The sequence below is a fragment of the Rhinatrema bivittatum genome, chromosome 12 (genome assembly GCF_901001135.1).
Source record: "Rhinatrema bivittatum chromosome 12, aRhiBiv1.1, whole genome shotgun sequence".
Lineage (NCBI taxonomy): Eukaryota > Metazoa > Chordata > Amphibia > Gymnophiona > Rhinatrematidae > Rhinatrema > Rhinatrema bivittatum.
This window is the reverse complement of record NC_042626.1, coordinates 9804451-9827673: the sequence shown is the minus strand read 5'-3', so window position 1 is coordinate 9827673 and position 23223 is coordinate 9804451. Positions and strand designations below refer to the sequence as shown.

Below are 23223 nucleotides of genomic sequence, written 5' to 3'. Positions count from 1 at the left end.
TGAGCCTGGCAAGCGAGTCTGAAGAAGAAGCCGGACATTTGCTTTCGGCGCTTGCCAACAGGGCTGGCAGCACCATAGCAGCAAGGTCATCTCTCCATTCAGCCCATCCTTGCGCCTGGGGCAAAGATAACTTCCAGGAAAGTTCACACATTGTGTCCAAACCTGAGAGGGAAGGTGGAATGTGTACCTGGGTCCCTCCCCTACAAAAGTGAACTCAATCCAACATGGGTGAGGTCATCTTCAACAGCGTCAAAGGTGAAACGTGCTGGGAAAACTAATGCGTAAACACCTTCTTCCTTGTTACAAAACGTCTTCTACTGGTCGTGGAGTGTAGGGGGCACCTCGGTTATCAAAAAAACAAAAAAGTCCCGATGATATTGTATTTCTATGACATTTTGAAAGAACATCTTACTTTTCCACTCTCTGTTTGAAAGACGGATATATGCCTTTCTATACCTGCCGTTGCCTTGGAAACCTTGACCTGCACAAGAAAGGTTTATACGGTGGCTGACCGTGGAGGATGCGGTTTCTCCGAGTTTCCCACCTCTGCAACCTGCGAGGCAGAGAACCGAGGTTTATTCACCGTTAATACTGTGCTGTGTAACTGCTTGCATTATTACATGGCGTAAATATGTCCACCCTCCCCCCACCAAGTGCAGAGACCGGAAAACCCAGCAATGATTATGAATAGGAGATTCATTTAGTGTCATCCTGCAAATAAAGCAGAGTAAACTTTCTTCCACATATTGACGGGCTTGCTCTTTACATGCTGTACCACACAGATTGTTTATTCAATGCATAATGCATGGTCACCCAATCAATCTCATTGTCATCAATTTTTGAGAGAAGACCATAGACACAATGAAATAAGAAAGGTAGAGCTGAATGGCTTGGGCTCATGTTGCACTGATAAACCACGTCAGCTGGGGTTTGGGACCACTTGAATTTCCCTCCATTTTGCCTGCAATTGGTTGACTTCAGCCTAGTTCTCTCTTCAAATCCCCACCTCCTGCCCTTTGTCTGAGAAGGGCCAGAGGATGGTGTCCAGATCAGATACGCTGTCACCGAAGCAAAGTTATGAATTTTTCTCTGTATCGAATTAAAAAAAACACACACACAAAAAAAATCCAGCAAGGACGTGGATATCTGACAACAAGTAGAGGAGAAAACGAGGGGAACATAACACAAAAGTTTTGATGCATGTGATTTTTGACTGGTGTAGGATTTAACATATTCGGGTTATGCATTTTGCCCCCCCATCACTGGAGGAGAGAAATAACAGCGGGATAGGACAGAGGTTTATGAAATCATAAAAATGGTGAGCAATTATTTATCCCTTCACACAGTACAAGCACTTGGGGGGGGCAGACCATAAAAACAACTAGATTTAACACAAAATTTTAAAAGTATTTTTTTTTCAGTAAAGGCACAATTAAGCTGTGTAATTAGTTGCTGTAGAATGTGGTGGGGGTATATAAATTAGGTTTAAAAAATATATATATAAAAATAGGTGGTTTGCCCAAATCTCTGGAGGTTCATTAAACACTCCTGACCAGGTAGATTTGGTATCACCACCTCTAACGTCTGGCGATCAGCAGCAGAAAACAGATCTATTCAATGGGATCTGTCGGGTGCTTCCAAGTGAACCCAGACCGAGCACGGTCAGAGATGAGATGGGGGTTGTTGGACCACTGGTGTGACTCAGCATGGCACTTCTTATGTTCCTATGTAAATGCACAGCTTTCCCCACTTCAGGCTGCAACTGGAAGCATTGCTGACCCCCTCCCCCGGTCCATGAGCAAGAGCTCGAGCCAGGAATGGAGCCCAGGCAGAGAGCCAACCTACTACTGCCACTGGGAGGGGACCTGGGTTCCAGGTTTCTAGTACAATCCACAAAAATTACAGAATCAAAGCAACAAAAAGCAAGAAACGATGTGGCAGACCATGGCAAGTTCAGGATCCCAACTCACAAGGCTATAAACGGGAACCAGTTTGCCCCCTAAATCACAAACTTTCCACAAAGATAAAGCTGCAGGGCATACAAATAAAACAGAATAGTCGAAATAAATATAACTTTGTCTGCAAGTGTGCAAGGGAAAACAGTTTAATGTGCCGGACTAGTAAAGAAGTCATCATTCCAGGACACGGAGGGCAATGTGAGAAGTCACGAAACAAAGGAGATATTTGCTTACACACTCTGAGAAAAAAAAAAAAATCCTACAGCATGCCCCTCGACCTACCCCGTCACCATAAGAGCGACGCCTCAAGATGGGGAAAAAGGCAGCTCCATGGACATTGCCTGCTTAAACAGTTATCACCCCCTGAGAAAATATCCAAAGCCGTCAGAATACCGGACGCAACCACGTGGGATGCTAGAGGGCAAGAGGACGTTACTACAGTTCCAGATTTTCGTATTGTGTGGGATCTCCCCACCACCCACCAGTGTTATCACTCTCTGATGAAGTCTCTTCCTGTTAAAAGGGTCATCCCACTTGCTTTATAAGAACATTTGCATGCTTTCTAAAGAGGGGTAAAAACAGGGCAATGATTTACTTACATGGGATAGTTCTCAGGTACAGGTTGTCTCTAATCACCTGCTGGAGCTTATGGTCAGTGGATCCCTTCTGGAACTGCAGGCTCAGGTAGTGGCGCAGGTCTTTGTTGATAACTTTTCCTACAGGCACAGCAAAAGAGAATACGTATAAGTGTGATTAAACGTACACACACAGCTAACCACAGAAATCAAACTACAGACTCTGCTGAGAATCACACTGACCACTCTTTGGGGTGTTCACATCTGCTGTCTGGTCATTCTGAGCTTTTCTTTCAAGAAAGGGGCAAAAAGCTAGGAATAACGGGGGAGGGAGCGGAGAGGGGGGGGGGGGGGGGGGAAGGCATGTACCGTGGAAAAATACTTAGAGCTCATGCCCAGTGATGTTGGCATTCTGGAGGCATAGCTTCCAGCTGAAGACATTCCTCGCAGGCATCGTGCAACCTGGAAAACTCCAGGCGGCCCATGCAAAATCAAGCCAAAAAAAAAAAATTTACAGGTAAATTGAGCATCCATTTTCCTAACCTGACCGACATCAGGATTTTCTTTTTCATGCTGCTTCCTCCTACTTACTATCGGGATGGTACTAAGTAGGAGGAACCACAAAAAAAAGCAGTATTTTTGGCTTTTTTGTGACAGTTTGTAACACATGAAGGCTTAACACCAGCTCCAGGGGCTGGCATTAAGTTTTGCATGTTAAAACGTGCGCACGGTGGGTTTTTGTTTTTGCATTGGAGGTAATAGCCTCATCTACATGACACTTACATGTTGGTTTGGACGCGCTAAACCCATTATTGCAGTGCGTCCAAAATGTGCATCCAACCACGCAGCAATCCCTGTGCTAGGCCGAGCGCACTGTATTGCACTGGCCCACGGATGCTCGTCGGTTTGGGACACCAACGCTGGAGACAAAAATGGAATTTAACTTTCCGGCCTCTCTTTTCCTGGATGCCCTGTGCATCCCTTGTTCCCCACCCGTTCTCAATCTTATTACCTCCATTATTCCAACAAGTCTTTGCATTAGTCCCCGAATTATAGCTGAGAACCGAACTGACAAGAACAAAACCGTATGTCACCAGAGAAGAAACCATTTGCTGAAGGTATACAAACATCCTAATTGCTACAGCTGCCCCAAAATGTGCCAGACAACAAAAATCTGTCTACGATAAACCTCAATTTATTCAACGGTGCAGGTCTCAGCGTCGTAGTGCAAACCCAGGCAAGGTCGCACTAGACTACTACCACTGAAGGAGAGGATTAACCTATAAATATTACAGCTGCAAAGCAATGCTCGTTACACGTCGGGCAGCTCCTCCCCCCCGCGCCAAGCGCCATCTTGTCTCCCTTCGCACACCAGAATTAGGCGGTGCTGGAGGTGGGGAGGATTCCCCCCATGGAAAAGATAAAAGGACCACACTCCTCAAACTCCTGGGGGGAAATCCAAGAAGCTTTGAGCAAGCTACAAACAGGTCAATAACTTCTAGACTCTACCATACTTGGTTTCCTATGCCGTATATATCTCCTTTTAATGGTAATTGCTTTTCTTTCCTTTTTTAAAGCTTCCTAAGGTTCCTTTACAGTGATGTATTTTCTTTGAATGTTTTTAACGCTTTTGTAAACCGTTGTGATGTGAACGACGGTATATGAAGTCTTTTATATAAATAAAATAAATAAGCTTGCCGACAACAATACCCAACTGGGAAAAGGAATTAATTCACATGCACCCTCATAATCAGACACGGGCGGCAAGAGATGTTACTCAACACCATTCATATAAAAGAAAACATTTGTCTTTTGACTAAGAAACTGCATCTTTAATTTGTAAGCCTAGGCAACTCATCAGCGTAGAAATCCAGTAGCCAAGAGACAAAATACACGTGATGCTTCTAATTTGGCTATGGCCGGGAGCACTGCCTTAGCTCACCCAGAGAAAATAAGCCAAGTTTAAATTTCATATAAAGGAAAGAATATTTTGCTCTTGAGGTTCTGGATTATGTTCTGAAACCTTCTGCACAATTATTGCGTATAAAAAGAAAAGAAAAAAAATTGGCGTAGCTTCATGCAAACAAGGTTGGTCTTCACGAAGTAGGATCAACCACTACGCTGAACTGCCTGGCAACTGCTGTCCCACACACAGAACGAAGAGTGCATCCAACTAAAAAAAACTGAACAGGACCACAGGCCATGCAGATCGGTCCCTCTGCGCCTCGATGCATGCACACCTTTACGCCACACAGCATTCCCCTGGTTAGGTGTGCAAAGCTATGGAGCTCCATATTCAGATGCAGTCTGGATAGCAAAGTTAGCCAGATAGGTTTATCCAGCTACCTTTGGAGGTGCATTCAATAGTGCGGCCGCTATTTGGATAACCTAGAAACATTACCGCTCTGCCACTCCTCTGGGAACGCCCAGACCTTCTATCCCCCTTCTGCAACATTTCAAATCACTAACAGGGTCATTCAGTAAAATGCGATGTGGCCTTATCGAAAGGGGCGGGGTTAGAAAAATGCTCTCTCCAGTACCGCTGAGGGTGATGATGTTTTAGACATTACCGCCGGCACTGGCACCAGAAATACCACCACCTTTTTCAGTGGCTCTATAGGGGCGATAGTGTGCGGCAGGCAAAAACGCAGCGCCACGATGTGGCAGGCTGCACACTATCACCCCCCCCCCCCCCCCAACTCCTTTTCTGGCCGCGGCTCATCATGCCGCACACAGACTCCCCCCCCCCCCCTTGATGCTTTGACCCGTGCCGTTCTCTGGCGGGGAGAGGTCAGGTGGGGCTGGGGGAGCGCCGGCATCTCACCCCTCGCCTCAGACAGCAGGTTCTCTTCAGCCGCCCCTCCCCCCCCATCGCATCTCTCCAGATTGCTCTTCCCTTTCCTCTTTTACCCTCTTATCCAGGCCTGGATTTGCTACCACGCACACTCCTCGGCCGGTGGGGCGGCAGAAGACCTGTGGCCTCCCAGCCCTGCTGAATCTGGCTCAGCAGAGAGCAGCCCTCTGTTTCCGGATCCAGCCCCTCCCCTCCCCTCCCACTGCAGGGATGAAGAAAGGAGGGGCTGAGGCTGCAGGGGGCGGAGCAAAGGAAAAACTACTCTGCCGGCCATGCCAGGCCCCTGCGGGGCCGAGGAAAAGCCAGGGCTGCTTCTTTATCTAACCCCGTTCATGGGCAGGAGGGGAGGAGCCCAGAGCAGAGGGAAAAGGCGGAGTCTCAGCCCTTACTCTCCCTGTTCTCCCTTGTGGGGAGGGGAGGTTAGGGGCTGATTGCACCAACAGTGCCCTAGGGGCAGGAATACCCGAAATCCGTCACTGCCTCTCTCTCATGCCCTCCGGTACTAATGTAGTCACAGCACACGCCCCTGCAAGGAAGGCGGCTCCTGTACCCTCGGGACTTCAGGAGATGCTCGGGGAGAATTATTTTAAACCAGGCTCCGTTTACTCTCCAGCGCGCCGTCCTGGGCCGCCCGCGGAGAAAGAGAGGCTGCCGGCTACAGCCTCAGCTGAGCTCCCTTAAATCAATGCCAAGAAAATCCATTAGCGGCCCAGGGCTCTGACAAGCCACCGGGCTCAAACTCCCAGGAAACTCCCAGACTGCCTGGGACTGTTCTTAGACCTGAGCTTCCCGCACGGAGCCTTCCACCCCCGCCCCGGGTTCATTTTATTTATTTATTTACTTTAAATGGGTTCTCAAGTTTCCGCGGCACAATCGCTCCTTTTTCGTTCCCACGGTCGGCGATCCCTACCCAACCCCGCCTGTACGCCTGACGGGCCCCGCCGAGCGCGCCGTTGCGCCGGACCGAGGGCCGCAAAAGAACCCGCTGAGACCCCCCCCCCCCATCACCCCCTCCCCCAAGTCCTGAACAGCTGAGACCCGCGCATCACGCGGAACCAGCATTTTACAAACAGACACACAGAATCGTTTCTTTCCAAGCCCCTACAGGCAGATACAGACGGCGGAGCGCACTGTTAGCCCGCGCTTCGCCGCGCGTTTTCGATGCGCTATTTTTACACCCCTTATACACAGGTCAATCCAGTAAAGTGCGGCCGCGTTTACCCCGCTCCTAACCCGCGTTCTACTCGCTTTCCGGCCGCGTTAGCCCTTCCTGCGATCCACAACCCCCTTTAACCTACTCTTACCGCGTCCTTAAATCCCCGGGTAACCCCTTCCGCACGCGGCATGTATATTGCATGTAAACGAGCGAATTAGCTATTCCCTACCATCCAGTACCCCGCGCCCCGACTAACGCTATTGTACCCTGCCGTTTTGCCCCGCGTTTAACCTGCTAACTTACCGCCTACCCCTACCCCTGCGTTAGAGGCAGGGGTAAGGGTAGGCGGCAAACTTTCCCCCAGCCCCCGCTCTCCTGCCCTGGCCGCGTCCATGGGCGCCGGTCTCCGGGGCAGCCCCAGTCCTCTCCCCTCCTCCCGAAGCGAAAAAAAAGTAGCAAGAGAGCAAGGGGAGAGAGAGGACGGGCAATCCTACGCTCGGGGTTGCCAGTCCCCCCTCCCCTGGCAGGCGCGAGAAGCAGCCTTGCTCCGGGAAGAGGGGGGACTGGCAGTGTAAAGCGACGAAGCGACTTACTTTTTGCAGCCCCCCCCCTCCGGACATCGGCGAGGACGACCGCGGCTCCCCTCTCCTGCCTCCAGCTGCCCGCGAAGATGGACGCCTGCACGGGCGAAAGCGGCCCCCTGTTCGTGCAATTGGGCCGCTCGAGGCGTGACAGAAATTAGCGCCTACCTTTGGGTAGGCGCTAATTTCTGAAAGTAAAATGTGTGGCTTGGCTGCACATTTTACTTAGTGAATCGCGAGCGAATAACTAATAGCGCCCGCAACATGCTTTTGCATGTTGCGGGCGCTATTAGTTTCGGGGGGGGGGGGGTTGGACGTGCGTTTTCGACGCGCCATTACCCCTTACTGAATAAGGGGTAAAGCTAGCTCGTCAAAAACGCGCATCCAACCGCCGGTTAACAGTGCGCTCCGCCGGAGCTGTACTGTATCGGCCTGAGAACGTGCCAGCCCTCCTCCTCCATTCAGTGTCTCCTTCCCTCTCTCCACCCACCCATCCCGAATCCAACGACACGCAGCTGAAATTCAAACTCTCTGCCTTAGCGGAAGACCCCTGCCTTACCCTGGGGCTCTTTCACTGCCTCAACCCCTGTCTCACAAAGCTGGACATGGGGAAGTGAACTTTTACGAATGAAGAGGGAGTGGGACAGTATGAGGCGCCGAAGTCTTTAAGATGCAGTCGCCGTTCACAAGATTTTTCTGTGCACTGCCGTGCGTCTGGCATATCCGCGTGCGCTTCTCTGCGACTCTATAACTACCTGCAGGAGAAGACACGACGCTTCTGCATTTTTACGCTAGGGAACTGGGCGGGATAAAAGATATCCCCACGGGTTTGAGTGAATTAGTGTTCCAGTCGCACCATCCACCTTGGCTTAACAAGCAAATTAAATGAGGTCCGTAACCCCTGAGAAATTCAGGGAGAAAACCATCTCTGACAGCAGCAGGTTATTTTTCATTTTTCCATCCACGTAATTAAAAAACGTTCACACCCAACTCAGTCTGCTAGGGTGGCAGTAAAAATGTGTTATGCTGCCTGAGTGCTTAACATTAACTCGGCATTAATTTTACAATGCATGGACTGTGCAGGTCTCTGGTGTGAATGTCACCCTCTGTCCTAGGCAACAGCTTAAATTCTCGTAGGATACACCCCCGCCCTCTGCCTCTAACTCTGGTACGCTGTCCAAGCAAGACAGTGCAATCTCAGTTGGACCGCTCCTACCGCAGGCTGCAGGATACAAACTTTTCTCACTGTCCACTATTTAGGAAAATGCATAACGTCACGATTAGTTAGTACTTGCCAGGTTCTTATGGCCTGGATTGGCCACTGTTGGAAGCAGGATGCTGGGCTTGATGGACCCTTGGTCTGACCCAGTATGGCATGTTCTTATGTTATTAAAATAAAACACATACATGAAATCCTGCACATGCCTCATCACGAGCTGATCAACGATGCTAGACACGGCCAGCCACTCAGAGAGGACGTGGCAAGCAGGACACGGTCGACCTCTGTGCAATCACGCCGTGGCGTAAAAAAGAAGCCTAAATCAAGCTGGCACGTCCCTCGTGACAACTGAAGTAATTACTGCCCGGGAAGTCACGAGGCAGGTGAGACTTGGAAATCTTGTTCATCGGAGTTGGCATGGCTTATATATATTTATCCAGAAAACATTCGTTAGCCTGGCACTCCGATGATCTTGGCGGCTCACAAAGTTTTATCAAAGCGACCTCGCAGCTCCCTGCAGGAGCAGAGGAGGAACGGAATCGCCTGCGAAGCCCTAAACTGCCTTCGTATCCAAGTCGGCAGGGTCAAGAGTCGACATGGGATACTCTGCCAGGCCCCGCGACCTGACCATTGCTTGAGGACAGTCCCTGAATAGTGCATGGATCTTGGTAAGGCCAACTCGCGCGTGCTGACCTATCCTCATTATAACCGGTCCTTGGTGGTTGGACATGAGAAGGTGGTAGATGTTGCTCGCTCTAAGATCTTTACTGAATATAGGTTTGCTTTATTGGAATTAGCTGAATGCAATGACCATCTTACACTGAAAAAGCCATGATTGGCAAGATTAACTGGCGAACAAGTTTGGGTAAGGTGAGTTTTAGCTATTAAGTAACAAAATGCACTATAAACCATCCTTCCTAAAACCTCATGATAGGGAGTCACAAATGATTACCTGCATCTCCCAATTGCTAATCTTTGCCATCTGAAGGCTGCAGCTGGTCATGCCATGCAGAAGAAAATGAGCTCCACCAGCCAACAGCCACTGCAGGTGCAGCATCCTCGTCGTGCACAAAAAAAATTCTTTAAACTCCAAAAACCAGACTCACTGCAATGGAATGAGAAACTGTGGGTGACTCTTTCAGAGCACGATGTCACAACATATCAGGTAAAAAGGGGTGAATAATTCTGTCCTAACGCATTGTTTCACTCTTGTAAGCACTTGGGAAGCATGCCAGGCCGAGAGTACATTTCTGCAGAGGCACGGCACAGGCAGCAGTAGTGCAATCTTCTCACACACGCACACACCATGGACAACAGCAGCACAGGCTTCACACATACAGTACACAGCCCTGCAGGGAAGACGGGATACAGACCTTCAAATAGCGCATCATTAAAACCTTTTCCATTGGAAAGGAAACGCAAGAACTTGGGAGGATTCACAGACGCCGCGGGGCAAGTCCAGCACTGAATCCAGTCTGCTCACGTTGACCTGGGCAAAGTTTCAACCATACCTAAAACGGGTGGAATTTCTACTACGGATCCACAATCTCAATCCTTTTAAGTCCATGTTTTAATCTTCAAAGGCCTGAGTTAAAAGCTAGACTACCCATGCTGGTATCTGTGGTTGACTTTGAGATCAAAGTCCGGCCACAACATTCGTCAATGCAAGCACATTTACTCCCTACACACGCGCTGCTGGCTCTTACTGAACAACGTGTTGTTGGGGCTGCTGGGATTTGAACCAGCACCCTAAAGACACCAGAGAGAATCAAATAAGGAGCCACAGAAAGGCGGAGAAGACACCTCCAAGTAATGCACAGACCCATCAGGAAGGAGGAACAGACCAACCTTAACCGTGAAGGGATCTGAGCAGAGAAGGGAAGAGCCCCGATAAGGAGCAGGATACAAGGTGAGCCAGCACGGAGGAACCCTTACTGGCTTAATGTCCATGTGGGTCAATTTACGGCCTCCCGTTTCCTGACTACAGAACCTCGGTGACTGCTTCTGGACCCCAGCTTTCTCTGGGTCCATCTTCATCCAGCTGTCGGACCCTCAACACGGGATTCCCCGCCCTCCCCCCAAAGCGATGGCCGCACGATGTCCTGCATCTCAGTCAGACCTTAACACAGAGAACATTGGAGGGTGGTGGATTTGTCGACGTATAAAAAAATAAACCTTCCCAGCTTTATCTGTGAAAACACCCCACAAAACTGAGGCACATTTTGCAGTGAAACAAAAATTTAGCTGAATTGTCATGCCTTGACCCCGTGCCAGTCCAGATGACGACACCACTAGAGGAAATATGTAACCGTGTCCGCACAGCCTGGAACCCACCCAACTTGATACAAAGAGGTGAACCCCCCTTTCCATCTCCCTGCATGCAAACAAGAAGCCTATTGTTTTAGAAAACTTGTTTGAACACCTGCTTTGTTAATTTGCCAAAATTACAAACATGGTTCCCGAGAGTCCTGCATAAACAAAAGTAGATTAAAAAAAACAAAACAAAACACAAACTCAGGGACTACTGGAAGAAAATGGAGGTAGACGCATGGTGCACAGAGAACGGGGGTAAAGGGAACAAGATTTCCGGGACGTTTGGAAATAGGATTTGACAGAAAAACACCCAGCAGTTTATTCACACACACAAAAGAAACCCAAGGAATTGGCATTACCAAGACAGAATGAAGGAGCGAGAGGTTGTATCAAGAGTGACCAATAACAGAGGCCCTGGATGCTAACAGAAGGCTCCTGGCATTCATAGGCGACTCATTAAAATGTCCAGGAACCAGGAGGGTCTTCAGCTCTTCTCCCTTCAACCCCTGGGGTTCCCACAGTCGGTCATGCCACCTCTTCCTTAACTGAACAATGGGTATTCTGTCCGGAAGGGCACGGCAGTCCTCCTACACTCAACCGAACTTACTGTGCCCTGAAGGATCCCCAAACTACTCCCCATTCTCCCATAATCTGATTTTCCTTCTCTTCCAATCTGCACATCACCGTGGACTTGGGAAACCCACCCACCCCCAAAACCCCCAGGGTCCTACCACCATGAATTTATCAACTCTTAGCCCTGCTTTGCTTTGACTGACCTGGTCATTAGGTCATTGAATTCCAATGTCTTCAGAGAACAGGAAAATACCAGGGGGGGGGGGGGGGGGGGGGACCTGGAAAAAATGTCACAAAGGCCAGACGCCTGCCACCGCTGTGAGGCTACACCAAAAACACAGGGCCTGCTGGCAGCAACTCCAATTTTCATTACAAATATGAAATAATCTCCTCAGGTGAGGAACGAAGAAAAGCACTAGGGTCTGCGGGGTCGTCTTCAACCGTTCAATCACGGATAAGCCAGCAGAGGTTCCCGAAGTACCGAATTTTATCCCCTTTCATACTAAGTCCCAACTATAACCAGCCTCTCCTACATATAAAGAGACTACATTATAAAATAAATATGCAGGCTCTCCTGGTGCGCATCCTATTTTTCAGAGATAAAATCACACTCAACGCATGTCCGGCAAGCTATCCATCTTCAGGAGAACACATACCAGGCACCATGTATGAGGCAAATATAGATTTTCCCATCCATCACACTGCCACAAGGCAGCAGCTGCTAAGAAGGAAGCGCAATCCATCAGCAGCCGAGGAAGATGGAATTCATATTTGGGTACAAAAGCCACTGCTGCCAAGCTAGGGCAAAGTGCTGCAGATCCGTCACCCTACAGAGAGCAGCGAGGGGGAGGACACGATCCTCTCTTATACGGAAGCAGGTTGGACGCGTAGGCGATCAACCAGGACGCGTTATCATGAAAAACATCCAGAAGGGATGTGTTGACCTCAGTCAAGGTGATGCGCTCGGTTCCAGGAGGAACGGGATTGCCAGCTGCCCGCCCACCCTCGACCTCAAAATAGCAAGCCCCGGAGGAAGGACGAGAGAACTAGTGGCCCTCAGGGCACACCCTCTATTTATTAAAATATTTATTATCCGCCTATGACGTAACAGAGCTAAGCGGAGTACAGGCATCCGTAACGCAATCTCATAACACAAGCCGCAGGACTGGGCGTGAAAATATCCCACGGTCATCACAAAGCACGAGGAACTCTTCCAGGCCCCACCAAAAGGGAAGCACATTCCCAAGTTTCAGAAGATTCTGTCTCTAGGAAAGCGGCCGCTGTGCGACTTGGCAGGGCTTCACAGCTTTACCACTTTCCCTCTGCAATAAAAGTCATCTGCAGCAGTTACCGTAATGAATGCAGATATGCGAAGCGGCTGGGTAAACACAGTCTGGTGCTGGCTCACAGCCATTCTGCACGCTGCCGTTTCCCCCACAGCTACGTCTGACAAAGCAGAATTTTTGCATGGGATTTCCAAAGCCCCAACAGCCAGGGCTCTTCTCGGCAAGGGGGAAAGGGCCTGCTCGCTCCCAGCGAACACCAGGCAGCAACGGAGCGCGCCACCAACGTCGCTGGTGCCAGGGCTGATCCCTTCCAGCAGGTTTAAAAAAAATAAAAAAAAAAGGTATTGCACGGTCTGCTCATGCAGAACACCACTCAAACTAGGATGACAATATTTAAAAAACAAACAAACCCAAAAGAACTGCCATAGGGGGTCCAGGCAGCTGTGGAAAACAGCCCGGTCCTTGCTTCTGGCACGGAGCCTACAGCTGTACTGGAAATGGCGCACCGGGCACGGGAGCCCAGGCATGGTGTGGAGGTGACCAATGACCAGCAGGACGTAGAAGCTGTAACAGTCTTAGGAAAAAAATGCTGAGGTAATCGTTATTATTCTGCAGCAACCAGATGCAGGTCAATTTTTTTTTTTTTTTTTAAAGGTAGGAAACAGGTGTTGATAAAATGCCTGGGTTAAAGCCCCTGCTGAAACACATTGGATCGTCCCGTGCAGGTGCAGCGCGCCACCAGCAGACAACAGGCCCCAAACAATTAAAGCTTTAATTGTTACCACAGCTGGAGCCAAGGGCTTCCCCCAGGGAGAGGAGGAGCAGCCCGGGGGTTAGAGGAGCCTGGGCCTACAAAAACCAGGGGAGCCAGGGCTCAAATCCCACTGCTGCCCCTTGTGACCTTGGGCAAGTCACTTTTTACCCTCCATGGCCTCGGGTACAAAACTTAAGATTGCGAGCCCTCTGGGGGTAGAGAAGTGCCGAAAAAGCACATGCATGGCCCTGAGGGGCACCCTAGGGGAAACTCCCTAATCTCCCCCCCCCCACGTTGGAACCTCGTGATTTTAACACGGGGGGGGGGGGGGGGAGCCCAGGTTCAAACCAAACTCAACTGCAAACCAAAAGGCGGGTGGGCCTCGGCAGGGGGAACCGATCCCAGCATCTAAAAAAAAAAATACAAAAACAAACCAAACCATCCCCACCTGACGACATCCTCGGCTGCCTGAATGGAGTTTCCTGATTTTCTGCTGCCCTGAGCTGTTCAGCAGGTCAGACCTGCTTCACACAGCACGGATAAAGCACCAAGGAAAAAGGAAACAATACACTATACAGTCTCCAGCAAGGATAAAATCCAAAAACACAAAAACCAAACATTTTTCCCCAAAAGCTACTACATATCAGATTTTCTGTGCCACGCATTGACAAAAAAAATTGAATGAAAAGGTGTGAAAGATATGCTTAGCCAGTCAAGTAAGTCATCCATCTCCTTGTCAAGCCTGCCTCTGTCAAACCTCGCCGTGCCAGCAGCAGTGGATTTTGTTTGTACAGATAGATCTGGCGTTTAACTAGTCGGAATAGCTGTGTATGTTAAACAAACCACTTAACAGGTTATGTAAAAAAAAAAATAAATCACACACAGGGCAGATACAGTAAGGGTTTAAAATAAAAGATTAAATGTAGCAATTTACGCATCTGATTATTGGGATTGAGCTGCTGAAAACTATTTGTTCGTGTTATTTCGTTTCTGTGCGGTTTTTTGTATCGTTTCGTTTTAGTGCATGTTAAAACCCATTTAGCATGTGCTAACGATTTAATGAGCGATAAATCACCTAGGGCACACCAAACACTTTAACAGGTACTAAATAAAACAAACGGCATCACATGCCTCCTGGATACCCTTTTAGTATGGCTTAGGAATGCACATTTTGGGGAGGAGAAAGGGAAGGGGATGTGGGGAAAAGAGAGAGAGTTTCGGGTGTACAGTTTTTTTTCCTGCTGAACTTTGAGTTGTCCAAAGTTGCCTCTTAGGAGCAGTCCAGCAGTGCATTTTTCTGGAATCTCCTTTAATTGGATTTAAGCCTGGCAGTACGGTGCTATCACTCAGATAAAATGGCTGCTCCAAAAGCGCCCAAGCCCAGTCTGCTCGGGTCCTAGAAATTCTATCCTCGCTTTCACTGGAATAAATGGGAAACCACCAACTCGGGGGAGTCCTAAGCTTTGAATCCTAAATATTTACACAATATATTTATCATCAGTTGTTTTATTCCGCAACTTCCAGAATGTCCAGTGCGATGTCGTATTTCTTGGTGCGCCCAGGTTATTATCTAGCTGGGGTCATTCGTTTTCAGTTTAAACGAAAATATTTGACCTCGGCCAAACTACAAATCTGACTAATCTACTGCCCCCCCCCCCCAGATCACTTGACCACAACTGCTCCCCACTAATAGAATTCATAATGACCAACACTTCAGTACATAAACCTATCATCATCTTAGGCGATTTCAACATTCATATGGACACAATCCCCCACTCACCCACCTGTGAGACAATCGGCAACGCACTTTCCACACTAGGACTAAAACAAATCATCTCCGGCCCAACCCACAAAACCGGACACACACTGGACCTCGTTTTCATCAACACAGATAACTGGCTAACCTACAACACACATACAACCAAGGTACCATGGTCAGATCACTCGCTCATTCACTCCTATATGACCTGCAACTCAAGTCTTACAACACCAATCAAAACTCCGATGACAATCACACACCGCCCTCCTTTCAACATCGAAACCCTCCAAGAAAAAACTCCAAACCGAACTATCAAACCTAGATCTATCCACCACTGAAAAAGCCACAACCTCATGCTCACGATCACCAACAATGTAGCAGATACTGTTAACCCCACTATCACAAAAACAACAAAACGCGTTTCACATCAGAACCAATGGTATAATGCCAACATCAGATCTGCCAAACGAGAGCTCAGAAAGAAAGAAAAGACATGGCGTAAAAATAAATCAGACTCATCTCTAACCGCCTACCGTAACTACATATTATACTACAAGAACCTCATAAATAACACAAAAAAAGAATTCTTCACTAATAAAATCAATAAATTCCAACACAACCCCAGAATGTTATTCACCATCGTACAAAACCTTATCAAAGCACCCAACGAGCACAAACTAACACCAACCAAAAACAAAAGCAATGAATTTGCAGAATTCTTCAAAGACAAAATAAAGAACCTAATGAAAAACAACCTCATCAACAACATTCAAAGCATCAAGATGCAAATCAAAGAATGCCCAAACTGGTCAAACTTCGATCCAGCCTCCACACTTGAAATCAAAATCATAAAAAAAATGAACCCAGCAAAACACCCTCTGGACAGCATCCCCATAGATACGATCAAAGCCATGGAAACCACCATAACAGAAGCCATAACCAACATCATAAACCTATCACTCGCAGAAGGACACTACCCAGACTGCCTAAAGTCTGCTATAATTAAGCCCATCCTAAAAAAAGAATAACCTGGATCCAAAGAACTTACAAAACTACAGACCTATCTCAAACCTACCGTTCATCGCCAAAATCATTGAAAAAGTCCTGCACACCCAACTAACAGACCACCTCGAAATCAACAACTTACTATATCCCACACAGTTCTCATTGAACGCCTAACTGAGATAGGGTTAACTGACAAAACCCTACTCTGATTCTCATCCTACTTATCCAACAGAACCTACCAAGTTACAACCAACAATGACCTCTCTGAAAAAATAAACTAAACACAGAAGTTCCCCAAGGCTCTGCCCTTTCCGTAACCCTCTTCAACATCTACCTACTCCCAATCTGCCAGCTCCTAGCCAGCCTTAACATAACACTTTCTGTTTGCAGATAATATCCAAATACTCATCCCGATTCAAAACTCCCTGGATGAAACATACAAGAAAACAGCGACTTTTCTCATGACAATCAAACAATTGTTAACCAAATTGAAACTCGTAATAAACATCGAAAAAACAGAGATAATAATTATTGACAAAATAACCAAACCAACACCCCCACCACCCCTAATAATAGAGAATCAAATAACTGCAATCTCTCCGATCTCACATGCATGCAATCTTGGAATCATCATAGACAGCGAACTCTCTTTCAAAAGCACATCACAACAAAAATAAAAGAAGGATACCTAAAACTACTAACCCTGAGACACATAAAACCCTTCCTAACCCAAGAGGACTTCAGAACAGTATTACAACTTCTCATTCTCTCCATTCTCGACTACTGCAACTCTCTACTACTCGGACTACCTCTATCCACCATCCATCCCCTCCAAATTCTACAAAATTCAGCGGCCAGACTACTCACCGGAACCAAAAAACATGAGCACATAACCCCAATTCTTACATCCCTACACTGGCTTCCAATCAAATACCGAATTGACTACAAAATATTAACCATCGTACACAAACACATACATGAAGAATGAACCGAATGGCTAAGCGAAGCGATTAAACTGCACAAACCACACAAAAACCTCCATTCTGCTGACAAAGGTCTCCTGGCAATCCCCCCACCGCCAAGCCACACAACTGACATCATTATATGAACGCGCAATCTCCCTCGCAAGCTCCCAACTATGGAATACTCTACTGACTGAACTAAGACTACAATGTAGCCAAAAAAAACCTTCAAGAAAGAACTGAAAACATGGCTGTTCACCAAAGTCTACCAAAACGCACACTGCCACTAACCTCCCCCTCCCACACCACTCTGAAAGATCACAATCACCCATACTACTTGTCTAAACCTATAATCGAAGCCTTGCTCTATACTTATAACTTGGTTACCCTTGACTGTTGAACGTTATACTGCATTTCCTACTATTCCAGACTAATTGTTGTTCTATATTTAGACCTTTGTTATCCTTTAAAGAAAATTTAGCATTAGAAGGTACTTCCTATGAAAAATTGCTAACCATGTTAACAAAATATTAGAACTGTAAACCGTTGTGATGGCAATACCGAACGATGGTATATAAAACTCTACAAATAAAAAAAACGACTGTGAACGAAAAACAATCTCAGGTCTAGCAAAAAGCTATTTTGTTTTCTTAGACTTTCACCCAAATTTCATAACACTCCACACACACATTGTTGCTTGGTCCTGCAGAATTCTCCACTGGCCTGGAGCCCCTCTCCCAGTATTGAGGTGACTCACCTACACATCTCCATATGATCCTCAGCCCTCTCCTCCCCTCCGTACTCTGTACCAACACAGGAGGAGAGGCCGAGCAGCATTTCATACTTCTGCTTTCCAAAATATTTATCAAAAAAAAAAAAAATTAGAAATCTTGGATGAAAGTTTATTAGAGGGTGACAGACAACTACAGAAAGCTGATGATCATCTAAGGCCAGTTTCCCTATACGAAACGGGCTAAAATGTTATATTCTATAGAAAGATGTAAACTGAACCGCTTCAACCCAGTGTTCGCAGGGTAACTTCTCCCATCCTTCCACCCCATGCTTAAAATCTGAATAAAGCTCCTCGACCGCTTACAACGCTAATCAGCCTAGACACACGCAGACCGGAAAATCGTTTTCCACGAACACAGGGCCTTGCGACACGGCACCGGCGCGGCGAAAGCTACTACAGAAGATCTCAGAAACGGCCGTTCTGTTAGGGGCTCGCAGGGCCCCAGGGCAAAAAAGTCAACCCTAGTGGGGGCCCCGGAACACCGAAATTACGGCGTCGGGGATGGGGCTGGCGGGCGCCCAACCAAGGACGGCGCTGTCTGCGTGTGGCGCTAAGCGGAAAACTTTCTGATCGTACACATCGAATTGGGTATTAGAAACTAGATTTGTGCGCTTTAAAAAAAAAAAAAAAAGTTTAATTATATCCGGTTGTCTACTTGTTAGTCCATTAAAACTGATTGCATTCTGCCTTGAGCCCATCCCTGGCAAAAAGCAGAACATGAAGTGTTTGTAAATGACTAAAATGAAACCAGTTTCAAGGGAACGCCTTCTCTTATGAGCGTCACAAGATGTAACCCGCACGCGTTACAGGCCGCTGCACCCCTCGCCTACGGCTGGGCGACAGCAGCTACCACAACATAAGGGCTCGTCGCAAGAGACAGGAGCAGACAGAGAAATCTGTAAGGATGGGAGAAAAGGGCAGACTTGGGGTTTGGCGTCCGAAGGACCCAGGCTCTGCTCCCCAAGTCTCCTCTGGTCCTGGTCAGACCGCACTAGCACAAAAATAAATAAATAAATAAATCTGCAAACTTCAAGCAACGTTTTATGCTGCCCTGACCAGAACTGAAAATCAGACCTCGCCAACGGAAGCTTGCATGCGATAAACCTTGGCGTGCACCTCGGGTGAGGCTAAAAATATTGCCAACGTCGTACAACCATCGCCGGCAGGGCAAATCCTACAGGCGGCCTCGTGCCTCGACTATTTGCGCTCGCTCCCTGAGACTTGGCACTCGGGCTTGCTGGAAAAGCAGATGTGAACGCTACTTCCACCCGGCCCTTGAGCTGCCTACGGGAATCTCAGCTGGACAGAAGCGGATGCCAGTGTTTCTGGGTCGTTTGTCGCATCTCGCTCTGCGGGCAGCCCCGGGTCCTTCTCACAGCCCCCGCTTCCACAAAGCACGCTCTGCGTGTAAAGCAGGGCTGGCAACCACCACCACCTGTCATTTCTAAAGTGCTACTCGACTTGCGCAGCGCTAGACAGACACACGTAAGAGACGGTCCCTGCTCCATGGAGCTTATAATCTAGTCGAGACAAACAAGAATCTGTGGAATTTGTTGCCAGAGGAAGTGGTTAGTGCAGTCAGTGCAGCTGGGTTTAAAAAAGGTTTGGATAAGTTCTTGGAGGAGAAGTCCATTAATGGCTATTAATCAAGTTTACTTAGGGAATAGCCACTGCTATTAATTGCATCAGTAGCATGGGATCTTCTTGGTGTTTGGGTAATTGCCAGGTTCTTATGGCCTGGTTTGGCCTCTGTTGGAAACAGGATGCTGGGCTTGATGGACCCTTGGTCTGACCCAGCATGGCAATTTCTTATGTTCTTAAGTGAATTAATTGCAGAGACGTGCTTAGGATTTAAAAGCATCTTCAAAAAGGTGAGTTTTTAAAAACAGGATTTGAATAGTGCAAGTCTAGGAGCACATCTTGCATGGATTCCAGGCATAGGGATGCAGGGAGTTTTGAGTTGCAACAGCGAGCTGATGAAGAGTGCAGGGCGAGCAATCCGATTCCTGGGAATAGCAGTCAGGAAGCCAGGGGGAATCCCTGGGGATCTGCAAATTCCATAAAATGAGGCCAGAGTACAGCTTTCCCTTCCATTCCTCTACCCACCCCCACATTCATCAGAGAGCAAAGAGAATGAAGTTTAAAGGACAGACTTCCACCCTTTCAACAAGCACGGACAGATGCCAAAATCAAGAAAGAAGCTTGGTTTTCCCAACTTATCCTGCACCCTTGGATATCAGAATTAGGTAGCACCCCCCTCTTCTTATGCTCCAGATTTCTCAGTAATCAAGGGTGTCCCTCACACCCACTTACACACCCTTCAGGCTTACACAGTTGTCGATGAGATTTAGATTTTTTTTTTCCCAAGAAAAAGGAAAGAGAACAGTGCATAAAATAAGGCTGAAAAAAGTGCACGCGCCTCCATAATGGTGCACGCATGAAAACGTGAGTGCATAAGTGATGGGGAGCACTGACCAAGAGTGATCCAAAGGAACATTTTGTAAGGGAATCTCGTGCTTTCCGAATGGCTAACGACAAAGTCACGCCGTCTGACGGCATCCTGGCACTTGCAGGCTAAATCTCATCCTACCCAATCGGACTGCATCACTGCTAGATGATCCTTCCATGGCATTGTGGGTAATGGAGTCTGGAGGGTTGCCAGCTACTCCCTAGGTTTAATGATCATACAGAACGTGGATGGCTTATATGGTTCTGAAGGATTTGTAACCCCACACCCCAGTGCGTCAGCTTTGCAGACTCTCGTCTTTCTCAGTAAGAAGCTCCCATCCTACGCAGTCATAATTTTGGTGTTTTCAGTACCAACCACTGCACCAAAGAAATCAGGGCCTAACTTTAATAAGCATTTACATGCTTAAAATTGGGTTTAACAATTACAAATGCTCTTTAACTGGGTAGGTGGGCTTTTGAAAATTGCTGCAATATGTGCCATTTAATTGTCCATAGGTTATTCACGTGTAAGAGCACTTTACCTGTGTAAATAGCTCTTTAAAACCACTACAATAGTATGTTACATTTACACATGTAACTCCTTTTAAAATGACCTCCTATGTGTCACCCATGCTCTGTCCTCCTGCGACTGCCGTCCAGTCCTAAGCACTGTGACATCAACTGCAATGCACCATGGGAGTTCAGGGCTCAAGGAAACTAAGATGGCTGCCTTCCGGGCACCATTTCATCTCTCGAAATGCTACATTTCTGTCAAAATGAGGCATGAGAGAATTATCAAAGTTTCAGGTTGGAAGTTTGTCTGGACACGGACACTGAAAGCACGTAAACAGTTTTCTACAGAGCCGATGCCTGTAAAAATAAATAAATAAAAAATAAAAGAACTTTCAAGAGAGAAAATATGCGAGGATGACTCGGTCTCTAGCCAGTAGCAAACTTGTGCACTGCCTCATGGCAAGGAGGAGAAATACAGTCCCCATCGGTGCCAGCTGCACAAAATGGGAAAGAGCATTCCTTTACGTAAAGGTCACATAACTTTGTTTCTCTCTGTTCGTGAAGTGAAAAAACGCTTCACTTTGTTTTCTCCTTCTTCTTCATCATCTGGCAGTTTCCCCCCCTCCCCTTTTGAACTTCCAAGTTCAGATGGAAGTAGGGCCCGAACCTTCACGTCCATCTACCTGGGGATTTCTTCCTCTGTTTTATATCTCCTCCTGACTTACGTAGGCCAACCAGGCTCCACACTAGGGCTCCTCTCACCACCGAGTGTCACTACTGTTCAAACGATGACGACCAAACTCTGCACCCGCCCCCCACCCCCCACCACCATCATATCCAGTCCTGGCCAACCCAGGGAGTGGAAGAGCCCAGCCAGGATGTCCACATGGCAGCCAGAGGACTGACCCACATTCCTCACACTTTTGCTCTGCTCCTCCTGGCACCTTCACGGTAAGAGACTTCCAAGGAATACTATAAAGGGAAGCTGCATCTCCCCAAATCTCTTCACTGCTAAACATCAGAATAATAATAAGGGAAAAAAACCCAGGGATGTGCAGTCGCAGCAGGAAGGCTGCCAGCCCCAATGAAGAACTTTTTTTTTTTTCTCTGTGCAGAGATCTGGGATCAGCAAGAGGCTTTTCTGGTCAGCTTCCTCCTGCACCAGCTGTCTGGGCCTCGTGTGGCTTTCCAGCTCCCAACAGATAAAGCTGACGCGCATTAAAATTCAACTCCACCACAAGACCTGCTGCGATTTTTCTGAGCAGGGAGTTATAAAAAAATAAATAAATAAAATAATCCTCATAATAATGAAATGAAACGCAGTGTACCAGCAGATGGAGATCCTTGTTTAATAAAGACGTAGCTCGGGGCAGTTGCATCTTCCCTAGTGGCGCTGCTTCCTCCCCCCTTCACGCCTGGATGTGTGACCTGTGAAGCAAAACCTCCAAATTATTACAAGGGCTGGAGGGGAAAAGCTGCCCTGGCTCTGCTGAGCTCCTGCCTGGGGACCAGGGGAGGAAGCAGCACCACCAGCAGCCTCCAAAGACAGATTCAGGGCTCTTATTTTTATCAAAATTACATTCCCCACCCCCTTCCCAGCAACGTTAAACAGGACCCCAAAAAAAAAAAAAAAGGGGCCCTTGAGAAAGGAAGTCCCCTCAGATCAGTTACTGGGTCGCGGGAACGCTGCCTGCTGACGTCGCCACGAGCCGCGGCCCCAACATGGGGGTGGGAGAATGCAGACACATAAGGGGCTTCGGTCACTCTGGGACCTCCACATGAGGAGCAACCGGGAAAGACCGGACTGGACTCTAAGCCATGGGATTTAGCTTTTGTGCTATTTTCATGTTCTTTTATGATATCAGGTTTATTTGGAGGGTCCGGCTGTGGGGCAGGGAATGAGTTATGTTAGGTGAAGGTTGGGATATGTATTCTGCTTTGCATTTGTACTTTTGTGCCAGTATTATTGTATTTTATGTTACTTCTTTGTTTCATTTATTGATGTAAGCCGCTGTGGGGTTTTTTTGGGAGGGGAAAGGCGGTCCTATAAAACGCAAATGGAAATCAGGACAGCGTAGGATAGAAACACTATAAGCAACTGTCTTCCCGCAAAACACTTCTGCTCATGTCCAGCATTGGGTCAGAGGAGCACAGGACAAGCACGGAGGGGTCCCTGGTTGCTGGGAAGTGAGAAATAAAGCCGGAGAGCAAGCAGGGTCTGTGGTCCTGCAGCAAGAAGGGAGACTGGGACATTAGCAAATTTCAAAAGCCATTTATGTGCACAAAGTGCACTTCCAGGAGATCATCCTATGGACAATTCAATGGCAGAATCTGCAGCAGCTTTCAAAAGCCCACTTGCATGGGCAAAGTGCATTTACACGTGTGAAACCCGGTTTTAAGCGTTCGTATGCTTTTAAAAATCAGGCCCGATGTGATGGCGGAATCTGCTCACTCCAACAGCCTCGAATTTATTT

At 47.7% G+C, this 23223-nt stretch overlaps 1 protein-coding gene across 3 annotated transcripts in view; it reads right to left on the bottom strand.

Annotated features, from left to right (window-relative positions):
• The window catches only part of MAGI3 (membrane associated guanylate kinase, WW and PDZ domain containing 3), a 188192-nt gene that overhangs the window by 69865 nt on the left and 95104 nt on the right, over positions 1 to 23223 (bottom strand). For all 3 annotated transcript variants that reach the window (XM_029574247.1, XM_029574245.1, XM_029574244.1), the window contains exon 2: positions 2558 to 2674. In XM_029574247.1, coding sequence (XP_029430107.1) covers positions 2558 to 2674 — 117 coding nt within the window. The remainder of the gene's footprint in view (positions 1 to 2557; positions 2675 to 23223) is intronic.